This window comes from Oryzias latipes, chromosome 2 (assembly GCF_053564925.1).
Source record: "Oryzias latipes strain Hd-rR chromosome 2, Olatipes_Hd-rR_3.1".
Lineage (NCBI taxonomy): Eukaryota > Metazoa > Chordata > Actinopteri > Beloniformes > Adrianichthyidae > Oryzias > Oryzias latipes.
The window spans coordinates 39,208,301-39,222,486 of NC_136238.1; the positions used below are offsets into that span (position 1 = coordinate 39,208,301).

At 42.7% G+C, this 14,186-nt stretch overlaps 2 protein-coding genes across 5 annotated transcripts in view; one reads left to right on the top strand and one right to left on the bottom strand.

Annotated features, from left to right (window-relative positions):
* Positions 1 to 9,695, top strand: part of LOC101155012 (NACHT, LRR and PYD domains-containing protein 12) — a 211,805-nt gene extending 202,110 nt beyond the window's left edge. For all 4 annotated transcript variants that reach the window (XM_078934134.1, XM_078934156.1, XM_078934169.1 and 1 more), the window contains 2 exons: positions 5,240 to 5,413; positions 5,730 to 9,695. In XM_078934134.1, coding sequence (XP_078790260.1) covers positions 5,240 to 5,413; positions 5,730 to 5,739 — 184 coding nt within the window. In that variant the 3' untranslated portion in view covers positions 5,740 to 9,695. The remainder of the gene's footprint in view (positions 1 to 5,239; positions 5,414 to 5,729) is intronic.
* The window catches only part of LOC101172625 (uncharacterized), a 196,350-nt gene that overhangs the window by 105,772 nt on the left and 76,392 nt on the right, over positions 1 to 14,186 (bottom strand). The gene's annotated exons all lie outside the window — the stretch shown is intronic.

Genomic DNA, 14,186 nt, shown 5'->3' on the forward strand with positions numbered 1-14,186 from the left:
AGCAGTTTCTTTCGCTCTCTCTGGCAGCTCTGAGTCCAAGTGGAGCCACAAAGACCGAAGCAGCAGATCAGACCCCCGTGTTACCATATACGTATATATTACTGGACGGTGCATCTCTGACGTCACCCATTGAATTCTACAGTCCCCTACTTGAAGCCAAAATTGTCAGCTCACAGATGCTGCCATGCTGGCTGGAGTTAACCTGGGTGTTCCAAAAATGGGGGAAAGAGGCAGGACCAAATGAAAAAGTTTTGTTCCCCATTTGTTTTTGTATCTTATTGTTTATTATTATTATCTTATTGTAGCCTTTACATATGCATTTTGTGAAACAATACATCATAACAGATATATAAACGTGCAAAATGTCATTTTTTTTCTCTCAAGTAAAGTAAAACTGTTGGCAAATGATCATTTATAATGTTGTGAGTACAAAGTAAGGAGTGTTTGTTTTCCCGCCTTAGCTGAGTTGAACATACTGTCATTAAGTTCTTAAGGCTATGGCTAATATTTGAGTTAACCCTCAACCCACGCAGTCACAGGGTCTGGTTAGGTAAGGGTAAATGGCCGACGAAGGGTGCATTATCAGAAATTACTGCACTTCGTGGAAGCAACCTTCCTCCACTCCCTGTCGGAAAGCCTTCTGCGAGGGTCCTTAATTTCTGTTATACCATGGTCCAGGTGAATTCTCGATTCTGATTGGCTGCTGGGTGTACATTAAAAAATGAAATACTACAGTGATTTATCACACCTAAAAAAAGTTCCCGTCTTATAGCTTAAATGTTCTATTTTACCATGCTGGTTTCTTTAAAACAAACTTTAGCTTCATTGTCTTTTAGCCCCATCACTCAGCATTACTTTAAAGAATAGTAACCTACAGAGTAGTGATGAGGGGATTGGGTTCGTGGAGCTATGGTAGCTTCCAATCGGGTAACCTATTTAAGTATGAAAAGTTACAGCGTCACAGAACTCAAAGTAGTAGACAAGTACGCCTTCCTAAAAAATATGACACCAGACAACCATTTAAAACTGAACACATGCATGGGGAGAACATGCAAACTCCACATAGAAAGGTCCCCCATAGGTGTTCTGGGGCAGGTCCCCCAGCCGGGACTTGAACAAGGGGCCTTCTTGCAGTGAGGGAAGAGCGCTAACCACTATGCCACTGTGCAGCCTGTGGTGGTATGTTTTTACCCATAATTTAAAGTGATCTTCAAATCTCAATGAACAATTCACTTTGCAATTTCATGTCATCTGAAAATAAATTTTACAATTTTGGGTTCAAGATGAAGAAGAACAATTTAATCTGAAATTTTTTAAATTAAAGCTTTAAATCAAAGAAAATCTAGTGGATTTTGAATTAGTTTTTTTTTTTTTTTTTTTGGGTAAAAATCCAAAATAAATTTCTAAACAGTGAAAATGTCATCTGTCAGTCTATTGGCAGGGCGGGTCCCATCTGACTGAATGGACCAAGTTCCTGTACCTCCAGCTGCATCACTGCTCCTGAACACACTTTTCTGTCTGGTTGCAGGTTGTGGTGCTGCAGTTTGTCAGAGATCAGTTGTAAAGCTCTGGTCTCAGCTCTGAAGAAGAACCCGTCTAATCTGACAGAACTGGACCTGAGCGACAACCAGAACCTGCAGGATTCAGGATTTCTTCATCTGTGTGGTTTTCTGGAGAGTCCAGACTGCAGACTGCAGACTCTGAGGTCAGACTCCATGTTTCATTGTGTTCAGATCAATATGATGACAAAGTTGTGTTGACGTGTTGGCGTGTGTGTGTGTGTGAGGAGGAGAAGGAGAGGGGTAATGGGCGCAGGTTGTGAGGTGAAATGTCGCATGGAGACCTTTGCGCAATACCTGGATCATCGGGTGGGCTTAAATTACTCAGCTGATTCTAATAATGTCATTCTTCACTAGCTATTGCAGACATTTTTAATACTGGTCTGTAATTTCCATCTACATTTTTTGTACGGTTGTTTGGTTGGTGATAGCAATGTCTAAATAAAGACAGCAGGTAACGCAGGCTGGAAAGAAAGCTGCACTTTTTCAGACTATAAATAAACTATAGATAATTTGTTTATGAAATTATTGAGGATTTTTACTGTTGGTGTTGCGGAAAATGCCAAATATTTTTGGAGTAATCCCAGTGATGAGTTCTATAATTTAGTTTTTAATGTTTTGAGACCTAAACATGATTTTCACAATAAAAGGATTTTAAATAATCAAATCCCTGTGATATATCATCAATCCCTTCACAGAGACAAAGACCAAACACACACACAGGACCAGAGACACACACATGCAACTGAGTTTGACCCCCCCTGTAATACGAGTCTAGAAAATTCATGCATGTTTTTGTGTGTAAAATGAGCAAATTAAAATAGGGAACATCTTCCAATTGTGGGTTTTTTTTAGGGGGGGGGGCTAGGAGGTTTTTAGTGGCGCCCTTCATACCACTTAGTGCCCATGAAATAGCCCTCGGTCTCAAAAAGGTTGGTGACCCCTGTTTTAGAAGAAGTGAAGAAAGAAAAACAGGAACTTTATCTTTATTTTTATTTTTTATTTTTTTTCTCTTTTTACTTGTTCTGTCCAACAGCTGAGCAAACAGATTAGAGCTGAAGGCTTTCTGTGTTGGACAGGTTTTACTATCACAAAAAGAGGTTATATAGCTTCGAGAAACTAGAGTGTAGATTTGTATAAACCCCTTTTTGTCATATTATTTTTTATTTATTTGTTACATTTAGTGTGTGTGTGGTGAGGGAGAGGGGAAGAATGTGAGGGGAGGGTGGAAGAGAGTAAAAGGAAGAAAGGTGAAAAGGTGGGGGATACAAGCACTGATTTGAATAAGTTATTATTTTAAGCTGTAATAATTATACCAGATCTGCTGGAAAGACGAATGTTACATCAAAGGTGAAAATCTGATACTAAGATGAGCGAAAAAAATATATAGATATATATATATATATATATATATAATCTGTCCATCAATACACTGTGGGTAAGGAGGAGGGATGAAGCAGACAGGGAGCAGTGTGGCAGTGTGCACGTGGGGGTGGAGATACATGCATGCTGCCGACGTGAACCGTGTGTTCATAAGGGGAACCAGATCCTACCCAGCCAGACCAGGAGAGGGGAGGAGAGCCCCCCAGGCCAGAAGCCCCCCCAGCACCCGGACCCAGGCAGCCCGGGAGGGGAGGAAGAGGGGACCGCCCACCCCACCAGCCAGGCACAGAGATGGCCCCCCTACAGGGGCCCCCTCAATGCCCAGAGGCACAAGCGAACCCAGTGTCCGGCCCCCAGGCCACGAAACAGGAGCGCTTAGCCGTACCAGGCGGCAGCCATGGGGGCCACCGGGCGCCGGACACCGAGACAAAGGCCAGGGATGTAGCAAGGGCCCCGGTCTCCGCAACCAGCCCAGGCACGCGACCTAAGCAACCCACGGATCGCCACGCACCCACAGCCACCTCCCATAACCCTACAACCCTACACACTACAACCCCCCCCCCCCCCCCGCCGCCATAATATCTGAGCCCCCCTCCCCAACCCTCTCAGTGCCCTCCCCTCTCTGTGATGGGGAGGGAAAGCCCCAGAGGGTCCCAGCGAGCCAGCCCCCAGGTCCGTCCTACCCATGCACTCACGCACACATACTCACAATCATCTGGTATCCCTCCCTCCCCCCGCCGCAACGCAGTAACACCCCCCCCAGCCGGCCAACCCCCAGCGCCGTATGCCCGACCATCCCTGCAGCTGACAGGATACCCATAAGCCCGGCCGCCCTGAGAGGACCAGGCGGGTGAAGACCGGCCGCCCCCCCCCCCCCCCCCCCCCCCCCGACCCCACCCATGTATGGAGGTGTGGGAGTGCTGTGTGTGTGCTGCAGGTAAAATAGGAGGTACCCAGTGTGGGGGCTCCACCGCTGCCAAGCCGCAAAGCCCCCCACTCCGGGGTCCCTCTGTGAGTGGTGTGTATTTGCTGCGTGTGTGCTGCTAGCATGCAGTGTGTGTGTCTACAGAGGAAGTTAAAATTGTGGGGGGGGCCAGCGAAAGGTGAGCACTGATGTTTCACCGTGCCCCCCTCCACCAGACCCTCTCCACAAGGCCCTAGATGAATCAGAGTGTCTAATATGCAAGTAAAAAGCGGGGAGGAGGGCGGGTGCCAACGAGAACCCAGAGAGGGGCATCCCCAGTGAGCCCCGCCAGCATACCCCTACCATCCAGATCCCGGAGCCCTATGTGCCTGTGTGCAATATTTGTTTGGGTGAGAGCGAGGAGGAGCAGGCGGATGAGCACAACCGGGGGAGAAGGCTCCCCCGAGCGACCGGCCCCCCAGCCGGCCGCGGTAGGCGCCCCCCCTCCAAGAGCGGCCAGGCAGCCAGAAAACGGCAAGCCAGCCGCAGTTGGAGGCCAAACCTCGTAGCGCCAAGAGACAGCCAGCAAGGAAGGGTCCCGGTGCCAGAACAGAGGGGCAGGGGGGTCCAGCCCCACCATTCATACCCTGGCCTCCCTAAGGACTAGCACACCACCCCCCCCCAAATAAATAAATAAAAAAATAATAAGAAGAATAATCAAATAAATAATATAATAATAATACTAATAATAATAATATTAATTATAATAATAGTAATGATAATAATAATATTAATTATAATAATAGTAATAATAATAATAATATTAATAATAATGTGAATAATAATAATAATTAAATTAACCCATCCAAGTGAACCCCTTATCCCCTGCTGTGACTGCGGCGTCGACCCCCGGGGGGCCAGGCCACGCGCCAACTACCGGCCACGGGCGAGACACCGGCCATGGGCAGACGACCCCAGGCCCCAGAGCCCCAAGCCCCCCCCCAGCCCCCGCCAAGGCGACCAGCCACCCAGCACGGCACCCGGCCGCCGTTCCCGGTCAGCCGCACTGCCTACCCCGTGCCCAGAAGGCACCCGCCCAGGAACCCCTGCCAAGTTGCTGGCAGAGTGTGCGCCCCCACCACCACCCCACCCAGGCAACCAGAGCCCCGAGCCGGGAGAACGGCAGGCCCGGCAGAGCTCACCCCCCCAAACCCACCCCGGCCCACCCAGGCAACCAGGACCCGGCTCAACCTATCACCATCCCACCCCTACTAGGTGATGTGACTAACCAGCTGGAGCCAGGGAGAGTCTGAAGCCGACATGTTTTTTGTGGAGGACATTATCTCTAAACATGAACTTTGTCTTTAAACTCAACTCTTTGTTCTGGATTCAGGTTGATGAACTGCAGTTTAACAAAGTCCAGCTGTGCTGCTCTGGTCTCAGCTCTGAAGTCCAACCCGTGCCACCTGAAAGAACTGGGCCTGAGCTTCAACAACCTTCAGTCTTCAGATGTTCAGCAGCTCCAGGATCTGGTGGAGAGTCCAAACTCCAAACTGCAGACTCTATGGTCAGTAGAGGGTTGGAGTCAGTCCAGCTGCTTCCAGATGTTTGGTCCTAAAGTTAGTCTGAGAGCAAAGATGCAGAGATTCCTGTGAAGCTGCAGCTTCTCAGTGAAGCTCTGAGGAGAATGATGACAGGCTTCAGGACAACAGTCAGCCAATCAGAGCAGCAGAAGCTCCAACAGGTGAAGATGACAGGAAGCTGCTGCTCTGAACAGGACTGAAGCTCCTGCTGCTCTTTCTGCTGCTGTGCTGCATCACTGATTGACAGACCAGGATCAGGAGACACTCCTTCATCTCTGTCTCTCTACTTTCTATCTGCAGGTGGTACTAAAGAGTCTGATGTTCCTCTTGGAGGAGCAGAGAGGAGCAGCAGCAGCTTGTCTGCAGAGATGTTGTGACTGGACGGTGTTCCTGGGAGGTGGAGAGCAGAGTGATGGAGGAATCAGAGGAAGTGGAGATGAGTGTCAGAGCTGCAGCAGGAACTGATCTGAGATCAGCTCCACTGTCTCTCTCAGCATCAAGTGGACAGTTATTGTGCTGCAGCTCCCCCGGTGGACTGATGGAGAACTGCACTTCCTCTTCTCATTCTAACTTGGAGTGTTTATCTGAAACATGGGTTGGATTCAGATTTTCAGCAGCTCCAGGATCTGGAGGAAAACAGACCTGCAGACAAACAGATTCTTTTCTAGATCATCACTTTCTTCTTTGATGTACATTTATGAACAGATGTGAGTTTGGGATGGACCAATCAAGGATTGAGGGAATCATTGATCAGACAGAACATTTCTGGATTAGATAGATCTATGTGTGGTTCTGGTTCTGTCTCTCGAACAGGGACAGAACCAGAACTTTGGATCACAAGATTCTGGTTCCAGATTTTTCACACTTTTCTGTACTCTCATTGACAAACAAACAGAGTTTCATTCAGAAACCTCCAACATGGTCCATAACATGTGACCATAATATTTATAGTACAGACACGGACATTCACTGTGGTCACATGACTCTGGTTTGGATTCAAGTTATTTGAAGTCAAGTTTTTTCAGCTCTGTGAATGTTGATACGATCTATGGTTTTGACATCAGACGCTAGCTTTCCAGAAATGACATATTTTCAGTTGTTTCACACTTTTTTGTTATGTATATAATTCCACATGTGTTAATTCACAGTTTTTATGCCTTCAGTTTGAATCTACAATTTTCATAGTCATGAAAATAAAAAAAACTCTTTGAATGAGAAGGTGTGTCCAAACCTTTGGTCTGTACTATATATGTGCTGCCAAATGGTGTGGACATCTTCATTGCTTTTTTTTATGTTAGGGTTCGTGTCATTTGGGTTGGTGGCATAGAAGTCAATGAGACTGTTGGGCTTGAATGCATCTTTCAAAACATCACAGTTCCGTAACTCGGCTAGCTCAAACTGATAAGATGGCTGGGCTTTATCGATGTCAGCAAGAAAGGGATTTTGGAAAAGACATTTCTTTTGCATTGTTACTGCTGTGGCTGTATTTGATTTGGATTTCTTTTTGTTCTGTGTGTTTTGTATTTCTGTAGCAGAGTGGGACCTCTGTGTTCTTGTGCATTTTGTGATTATTTCTAGGTGTGCTAGAAAGAGTGTGGCCTCCATTTGGACCCAGGTTGATGTCTGCATTCTTAACCCTTGTGCTATCCTAGGCACTTTAACATTGGGAGTTGGGTCATCTAGACCCACTAGACAGTGCGCTGAACCTTTTTACTTCAATGATTTGTGATTTTCACTGGTGTCCATGGATTACATGAAATCTTTCCACCTTTATCCACCTTTGTCATGGTGGAAATAACACGTCAATGTAAGGGTGGGGTCATCTAAATTAGCACAAGGGTCAACATTGGGAGTGGGTCATCTAGACCCCACAAGACAGTGCGCTGTACCTTTTTTCTGTAATGATTTGTGATCTTCACTGGTGTCCATGGATTACATGAAATTCTCTTCACCTTTATCCACCTTTGTCATGGTAGGGAGAACACGTCAATATAAGGATCGGGTCATCTGGACCCCATAGCATAGCACAAGGGTTACAAGCACCATGTGGACCTCCAGTCTATGAGAAGGGAGCTTGGCTGCAACCAGTCTCCATTGCAGCTTAGCACTATTCTCCATTTTTGTTTTATAGTTCTCCACCTGTATGTTGTGTGTTGCACTTAGTGTTGTTTTCTAGTGCTTTGTGGTTTTGTGGTTTTGTGCCCACTCTGTTTAGTCTTTTGGTTTCTAATTTTGTTCAGGTGAAGCTGTAGGGGTGAACTGTCATTTTCTGTAGTACTAATTTTCTCCTGTTTAAGTTAGTCCAAGGAGGTTAGTGTTTGTCTTTGTTTTTCCCTTTTCTTTTGGTTCAGGTAAGATTGTTTTCTGGGCTTAGATAGGTAGGATTTGTGTTTGTTATTTTGGCCTTGGTTCACCCTGAAGCCTTTCAGCTTCTCCTTAACCTATTGTTTGTAAATGTATTAATTTGTAAATAAATTTAAATTTGTATAAAGACAATAGTTTGGTGTTTTTTTTTATTTAAACTTGGTGGCCAAAACCATTACTTTTTATGTTATGACCCTCTAGATAGCCCTACACATAAAAAGGGGCATAACATGCATGAACATGTAGTCCACAGATTCGCACACTGAACTCCAGCTTCAGCATTTCCAGCGCTTCCACACACTTTTCAGATGGGAACAGGACCGCTGGGTTCTCTGCAGAAAAGTTTTGGGTAGCAGGGAGATTGGAGAAATTGTTCTTTTTCACATGTCCCAATAAGCAGCACTAGTTTTACCTAAAAAAAATGCTTTTATGTGGAAATACATGTCACAAATGAGATTTCCCTGGCCTTGTAGCTGCAAGTTAAGGCCGTTCAGCATTTCTGTCACGTCTGTTAAATATGTGATATGCCGTACAACCTTAAACTTGAGAATCTTCGGTTCTCACTTAGAGGCTCAATTAAATCCTTTCAGGCTACTTGAAAACCCTTTCTACGATTTGTCAGTACCATGGTCTTGCCTTCTGATTAAAACTGAACTATACTAATGTTTTCTACTAATTTTTCTCCCAAATACATAATTGTACTCAAAATTACATCATTTTTATTATTATTACTATAATGGGGAGGGCTGGCTGGGGCTGTATGGGGTGGGATTGAGATGATAGAGTGGTAGGGGAAAATAGTTGAAGGGTTTGGGTGGGGTGACACTTTGTTTTTCTCATTCAAAATTGTAAAATACATTGGAATGTCTGTTATTACAAAATGTTCAATAAAGAAAGTTGGGAAAAAATTTGATGTGCCATTTCCATTCTGGTTTATCAGCTCTGGGTCTGTTTTGACGTTTGAAGAAAGAAATGTGTTAATTTCTGGTAGCAGCTCGTAAAAACACCTCAAAATTCTGCCGCGGCTCAACCAGCGGACCTCTGTGTGGTACAGCACATCTCTGTGGGCAGACTCCAATTCAAAATAAGAAAATAAAGAGACTCCAGAGATCTTTCAATATTTAGCCAAATTTTGCAAAGGCTTTGTTTAATAAATTATAACAATTTGGTAAATAAAATATAAATTGATACCCCAACAAAAAAATATAAACCACTCCAATTAAGTAAAACTTTATAAAATTAAATTACTCCACTTACCCTAAAATATACTCAAAATGTCCCCTTTTGGCCTAATCTAAACAAAGGTAAACACTGGTTTTCAACCCAATTTACAAAATAAATGTCACAAAATAAAAGTTTCCCAGATATTACTACTCTTTAGTTAACAAAGTCACTGTATACCATTAACAACTGTGGAACATTAACAGTTTTACCCGTTTTAACCCGTTTGAAACCTTTTCTCGTGCGCGCGCGCTCACACACACACACACACACACACACAGTTCAGTTTACTCACGGTACCGGCACCTCAAAAGCAAAAAACACCAAAACGTTGCAGGCCTGTTGCTTCTCTTGCAAAACATTGAGTGCGTTGAAATACTCCAGTTGGATCCAAGGACAACAGAAAACACGACTACTTCGCCTCAATGTGATCCATCGTGATGCACACTAGCTTAGCAGCCTCCGCTCCCGACCGATTCCAGCGCCGTCCTCTCCGACCCAGAAAACGGCTCGCTCGCTTCCAGCTCACCCGCCGTTCCTCGACTCAGAAGCCAAGATTTTCTTCTTAACTCTCCGTTCAAAATTCTTCGTTTGTGTTCCGGTTTTTGTCTCTTCGAAAACGCAGGCTTCTCTCCCGCAAATCTGGAGGGAAAAATCCTTCGCCGTCCACCTTCTTGAACTTTCTCCGCTCCACCTCCGTTCTTTTTTCTTCCTTGACCCCGCCCCCTCACGTCTCCAGAGCCAATCACAATTGGCTAAAACGAGGGACTTATAAACGAACCAATAATCGAAATCATACAAGGAAATAAACTAAATGAGTTTACCCCTTCTTTTTTCTTCTTCTTTTCCTTTACCATTTAAAAACAATATAAACCCAAACCCTATTAGTTACTCAGAATAATAGTTATATGCATACAAAAAAAATAATCTTCCACTTTATTTATTTAATTCTTTTAAATAAATTTACCACCGGGTTACATTTACTTAAAATAGTTTTCTTAGGAAGGATTTAAAAATACTCATTTCATCTCAATTCTTGTGGGTCTGCTGTCTCTTTACATCTGAATTATGTTGTCAAAAGGAAGAATAAGAAGTAAGAAACATCTCTGCTCTTCTTCCTCCCCCTGAACACCTTCCTCTCTGCAGGTGAAGCACAGCTGAAAGCAGTGCTTCACCTGCTACCTCTGACAGTGCAGCAGGCAGATCCTGAGCCTCCTGTGGCTGGAGCAGGCGCCAAACATCAGCCATGCAATGTGATCCAGCAGCTGGTCCCCAAGGCGCCTCCCATCATCCAGCTGCTGTACCAGTATGACCCCCTCATGGAGGACAAGAAACAAGCCATGACTGAAACCAAAGCATTAGAGGGTTTCAGTTTTTGGTGAACTGCATGCACAAAAAGCTCAAATTTGCCTGCATTGTGCTTTAAAAGAAGAAGTTTAAGCATAGGTTAGTAAAAATGTTATTGCATATAAGCTCAGATCTCGATTCTTGTAGTTACAACATTAAACTTTGACATTTTGGTTTCATAAATGGTCCTTTATAATAAACAATATTTTTAAATGTTTTAGGCTGCCTAGTGATTTAAAGAGCGTTTGAACAGCTATTTCTCTACATTCTTGAACACTGAAGCTGCATTGATATTAAACTGGGTATTTTTGGCCTTTAATGCAACAGATTTAAAATGCTGATAATCTTGATTGCTGCCAGCAATCAGATGCAATTTTTTTAAAGGAATTACAAATCTAGTTTTGACGATGATCCCACATCCATACATCCATAGGTTAATACATTTAATTTCCATTAATAATTTTTGTATGCTTGTGTTGTCAGCACATGCAAATAATGTCAAGAATAAACAATTTAAAAAGATTTAAAAATACCTTTCTATTCAATTGGGTATAGGATGTGTTTTCATAACGTTGACTTTTTTTTTGAGCAGAGTATTCAACAATAACATTTTACAACATTTTTTATATAATTTTATATAACATTTTATATAACAAAATGAAATAAAGCAAGCAGATCATAGCTGAAGGCCTCTTGTGTTGGACAGATTTTACTGTTACAATAGAGGTTTATCAACCTTCAGACAAAAGAAGTGTATATTTGTATAAACCCTTTTTTATTTGAGGCTAAGCTTTATTTATGATGATTGTGTTTAAATTTAGGGTTGGGCCATATAGAATCATTTTATATCACAATATAGTTTTATTGAACTTGAATATAGAACTTGATCTGAAGCAGTAGACTGATACGAAAATGCTGCAGAACAAAACAAAGCCTGGAAACATTAATAATTATAAATAACAAATCAAATCAATCCATTTTCTTTTGTCAGTTTTTTCAGAGCTGGACTCTTGGCATCATTTTTAGCAATAAGTTCATTTTATTACTGCAAAAATATTTGTCATTTTCCTAATTTTGTGCAACAACAACAGTAAAATTCCTCCAAAAACCTCAATCCATCCATAAACAAATGATCTATTGTTTATTTCTGATGTCATAAAGTGCAGCTGTTTTACTGCATTACCTGCTGTCTTTCTGTCAAATACAGACACCAACTAAACGGCAGGCAGACAAAGAATACACTTTTTATGAAAAAGAAAGTGACGTCATAAAAATGTCTACTATAGTTCATAAATAGTGACATTATTAGCATGAGCTGAGTAATCCAACGCCACGCGATGATCATGAACAAAGACGTCCTTCAGGAATGTGGTTCTGCTGCAGAACATTGTTCCAGACTAAAGCAGAGAAAAAGTCCCACAGATCACCTGGAAGATCCACATTCTTTCTGTCAGAGCTGCTCTCAGGCTCAGCTTTGGTTCAGACTCTCTTAAAGGGGATGGAAGCCTGTGAGGCCAAAATGCTGCAGAGAGTGGAGGGCTCTGGTCTGTGGGGGCCTGGGACCATGGCGTTGATCAAAGTGTCAGACTGCAGTGTTTTTCTGCTCCTCACATCTTTCTCTCTGTTGGAATCTGTCAGAGTTTTTCCTGGAAGCTCTGACAGATCTGGAAGATCCACATTCTTTCAGTTTCCCATCAGCTTTGTGATCAAATCTTCCTCAAACTGTTCCTTTGAACTCCCTTAAATTACTGGATCTTGTGAATTTAAAGTTGTGATTCCAACAGACATGGAAAGGAAAAGCTTCTCAGCTTCACTGTCAGACCTTTTCTGAGCTGCATGTGAACAAACTCACCTGGAGGAGCTGTTATAGTCAGGCCCCTCCCTTCAGATCCATCAGGTGTTTCTGCTTCAGTGTCAGTAGATGACAGATGAGGGCAGTTCATGCACGTCTGGAGGCAGAAGGTCACATGACCTCACCTTTCTCTAAGATAATCAATCTGTCAATCAGCTTGAAGCTCCGCCCCTCCTCTCAGGTGGTGTCAGGTTTCTTCTTGAACCTGTTCTCTGTCTTTAGTTCAGCTGCTCCACTTGTGCTTCCCCGCCCTCTTGTACTGCCCCGCCTCCTTCCAGGTGGACTCTTCCTGGTTGTGAGTCAGTGATCTGTGCTGCAGCTGCGTTGACACGGTGAGTGGAGACTCTTCTTCCTCTTCATCTCTGTGAAGAAACTGAAGTGAGTTTGTTTCTGGAACTTTGTCTTCACTAACTTGACTGTTTGTTTCTGAATGTTTGGAGAAGATCTTCTTCTTTCTCTGCAAACCCTCATCACTCTGCTGTTTCCAAAGCTTCATCATTGTTGGATCAACAACATGGAGGACTCTTCTTCATCACGTCAACAACAATCAGCTGATGTTTTTCTAAACATTTCCTGGAATCAAACTGTGGTCTTCAGCACCAAAGTTGTCCAGATCAGTTGACTGCTGCTTCCTGTCAGAACTTTCCAGAACGCAGACAGAAGAAAGAGTTTCTGTCAGGAAGACAAACCATCATGAAGCTCTGGAGGTCAAAGGTTTCACTTCTGACTCCAAACCTTCCTGTTCTCCTCCATCCAAACCTGTATGGAGGTCTAAGTTCATGAGAAAGTCTCTGTTGGAGCTTTGAGAGGAAGAATTCATGTCTTTCTTTCTTTTCTCCTCAGTCTTTGATTTCTGTCTACAGAAAATGTTGAATCTTTCACATACTGACAGGTTTTGATTATTTTTACAACGAAACAACATTTTTGACCAGAGAATTTACATTTATGAATATGAAATGTGGCCAAAATGAGTAAAAGACTTAAAAGTAAACCAAATTCCTTTTGTATATTCTTTGATAAAAGACCCAACAAGACATCTGGCCAGAATAAAACAAAATAAGCGTCAATTTTGACATGAAGGAAATCACAAATCTTCTGCCAAAATACTTTAACTTGAGGACAACATGAGAAAAGATGGAAAACTGTTCCAAGGGAATTACAGCCAAACCTACAGAGTGTATCAATGTTGAATCTAAATCTAATAAACATTTTAGCTGGGTAAAGTCTGTGGATCATCTTAAAAGAAACTTCTTTTTCTTTATTGGTGATCAGGAATTTATTATGGATTTGCCAAACCTCCTTCCATGCAATATTCTTCAACAAACATGTTCCAATAAGACACAGTAGGAGGAAGTGAAACAATGTTTATTTGACATAATGTCCTAATAGACTTATTGTTTTTCCTGGAATGAACGGATAGACATATTTTCCCCATAGGAGTATTTATGGGAGAGAGCAGAGAAGCTCCTCAACATGAACTCTCAGTTGAAATGTGAACAGCATGCATACGCCAGAGGGAATCGCTCCAAACACTTTAGCGTATTCTAAAGGAGGAACATTTATGTTGAATTTAGAAAAAAAATTATTTTAAAAGTAAGCCCTGATTGGTAAATAATTGATACACAAAAATAATCTTATTTCGTAACCAATGTTCTATGAAAAGTGACTCGCGTTTATTTAAATTGTCCGTGTTATTCCAGACAGAATATTTGTGAGGTGAAATGTTGTGTTTGTACACAATGAACCATGACAGGAAGGCTTGGCGGTAAAATGCAAATAACTTAAGTGGAATTTTACATACATCATAATTACACATGAGAAAGAAATCTACGCCACCAATCTGAGAGAAAATATGAAGAGGTAAAGTGTTCCAAACGGAGCTGGGATTTCAGGAAAGTTGTTTCAACCAATTAATTTTAAATGTGTCATTTAAGGTATAAAATTAAGAAAATTAATTGTGTAAATCCAGCAGA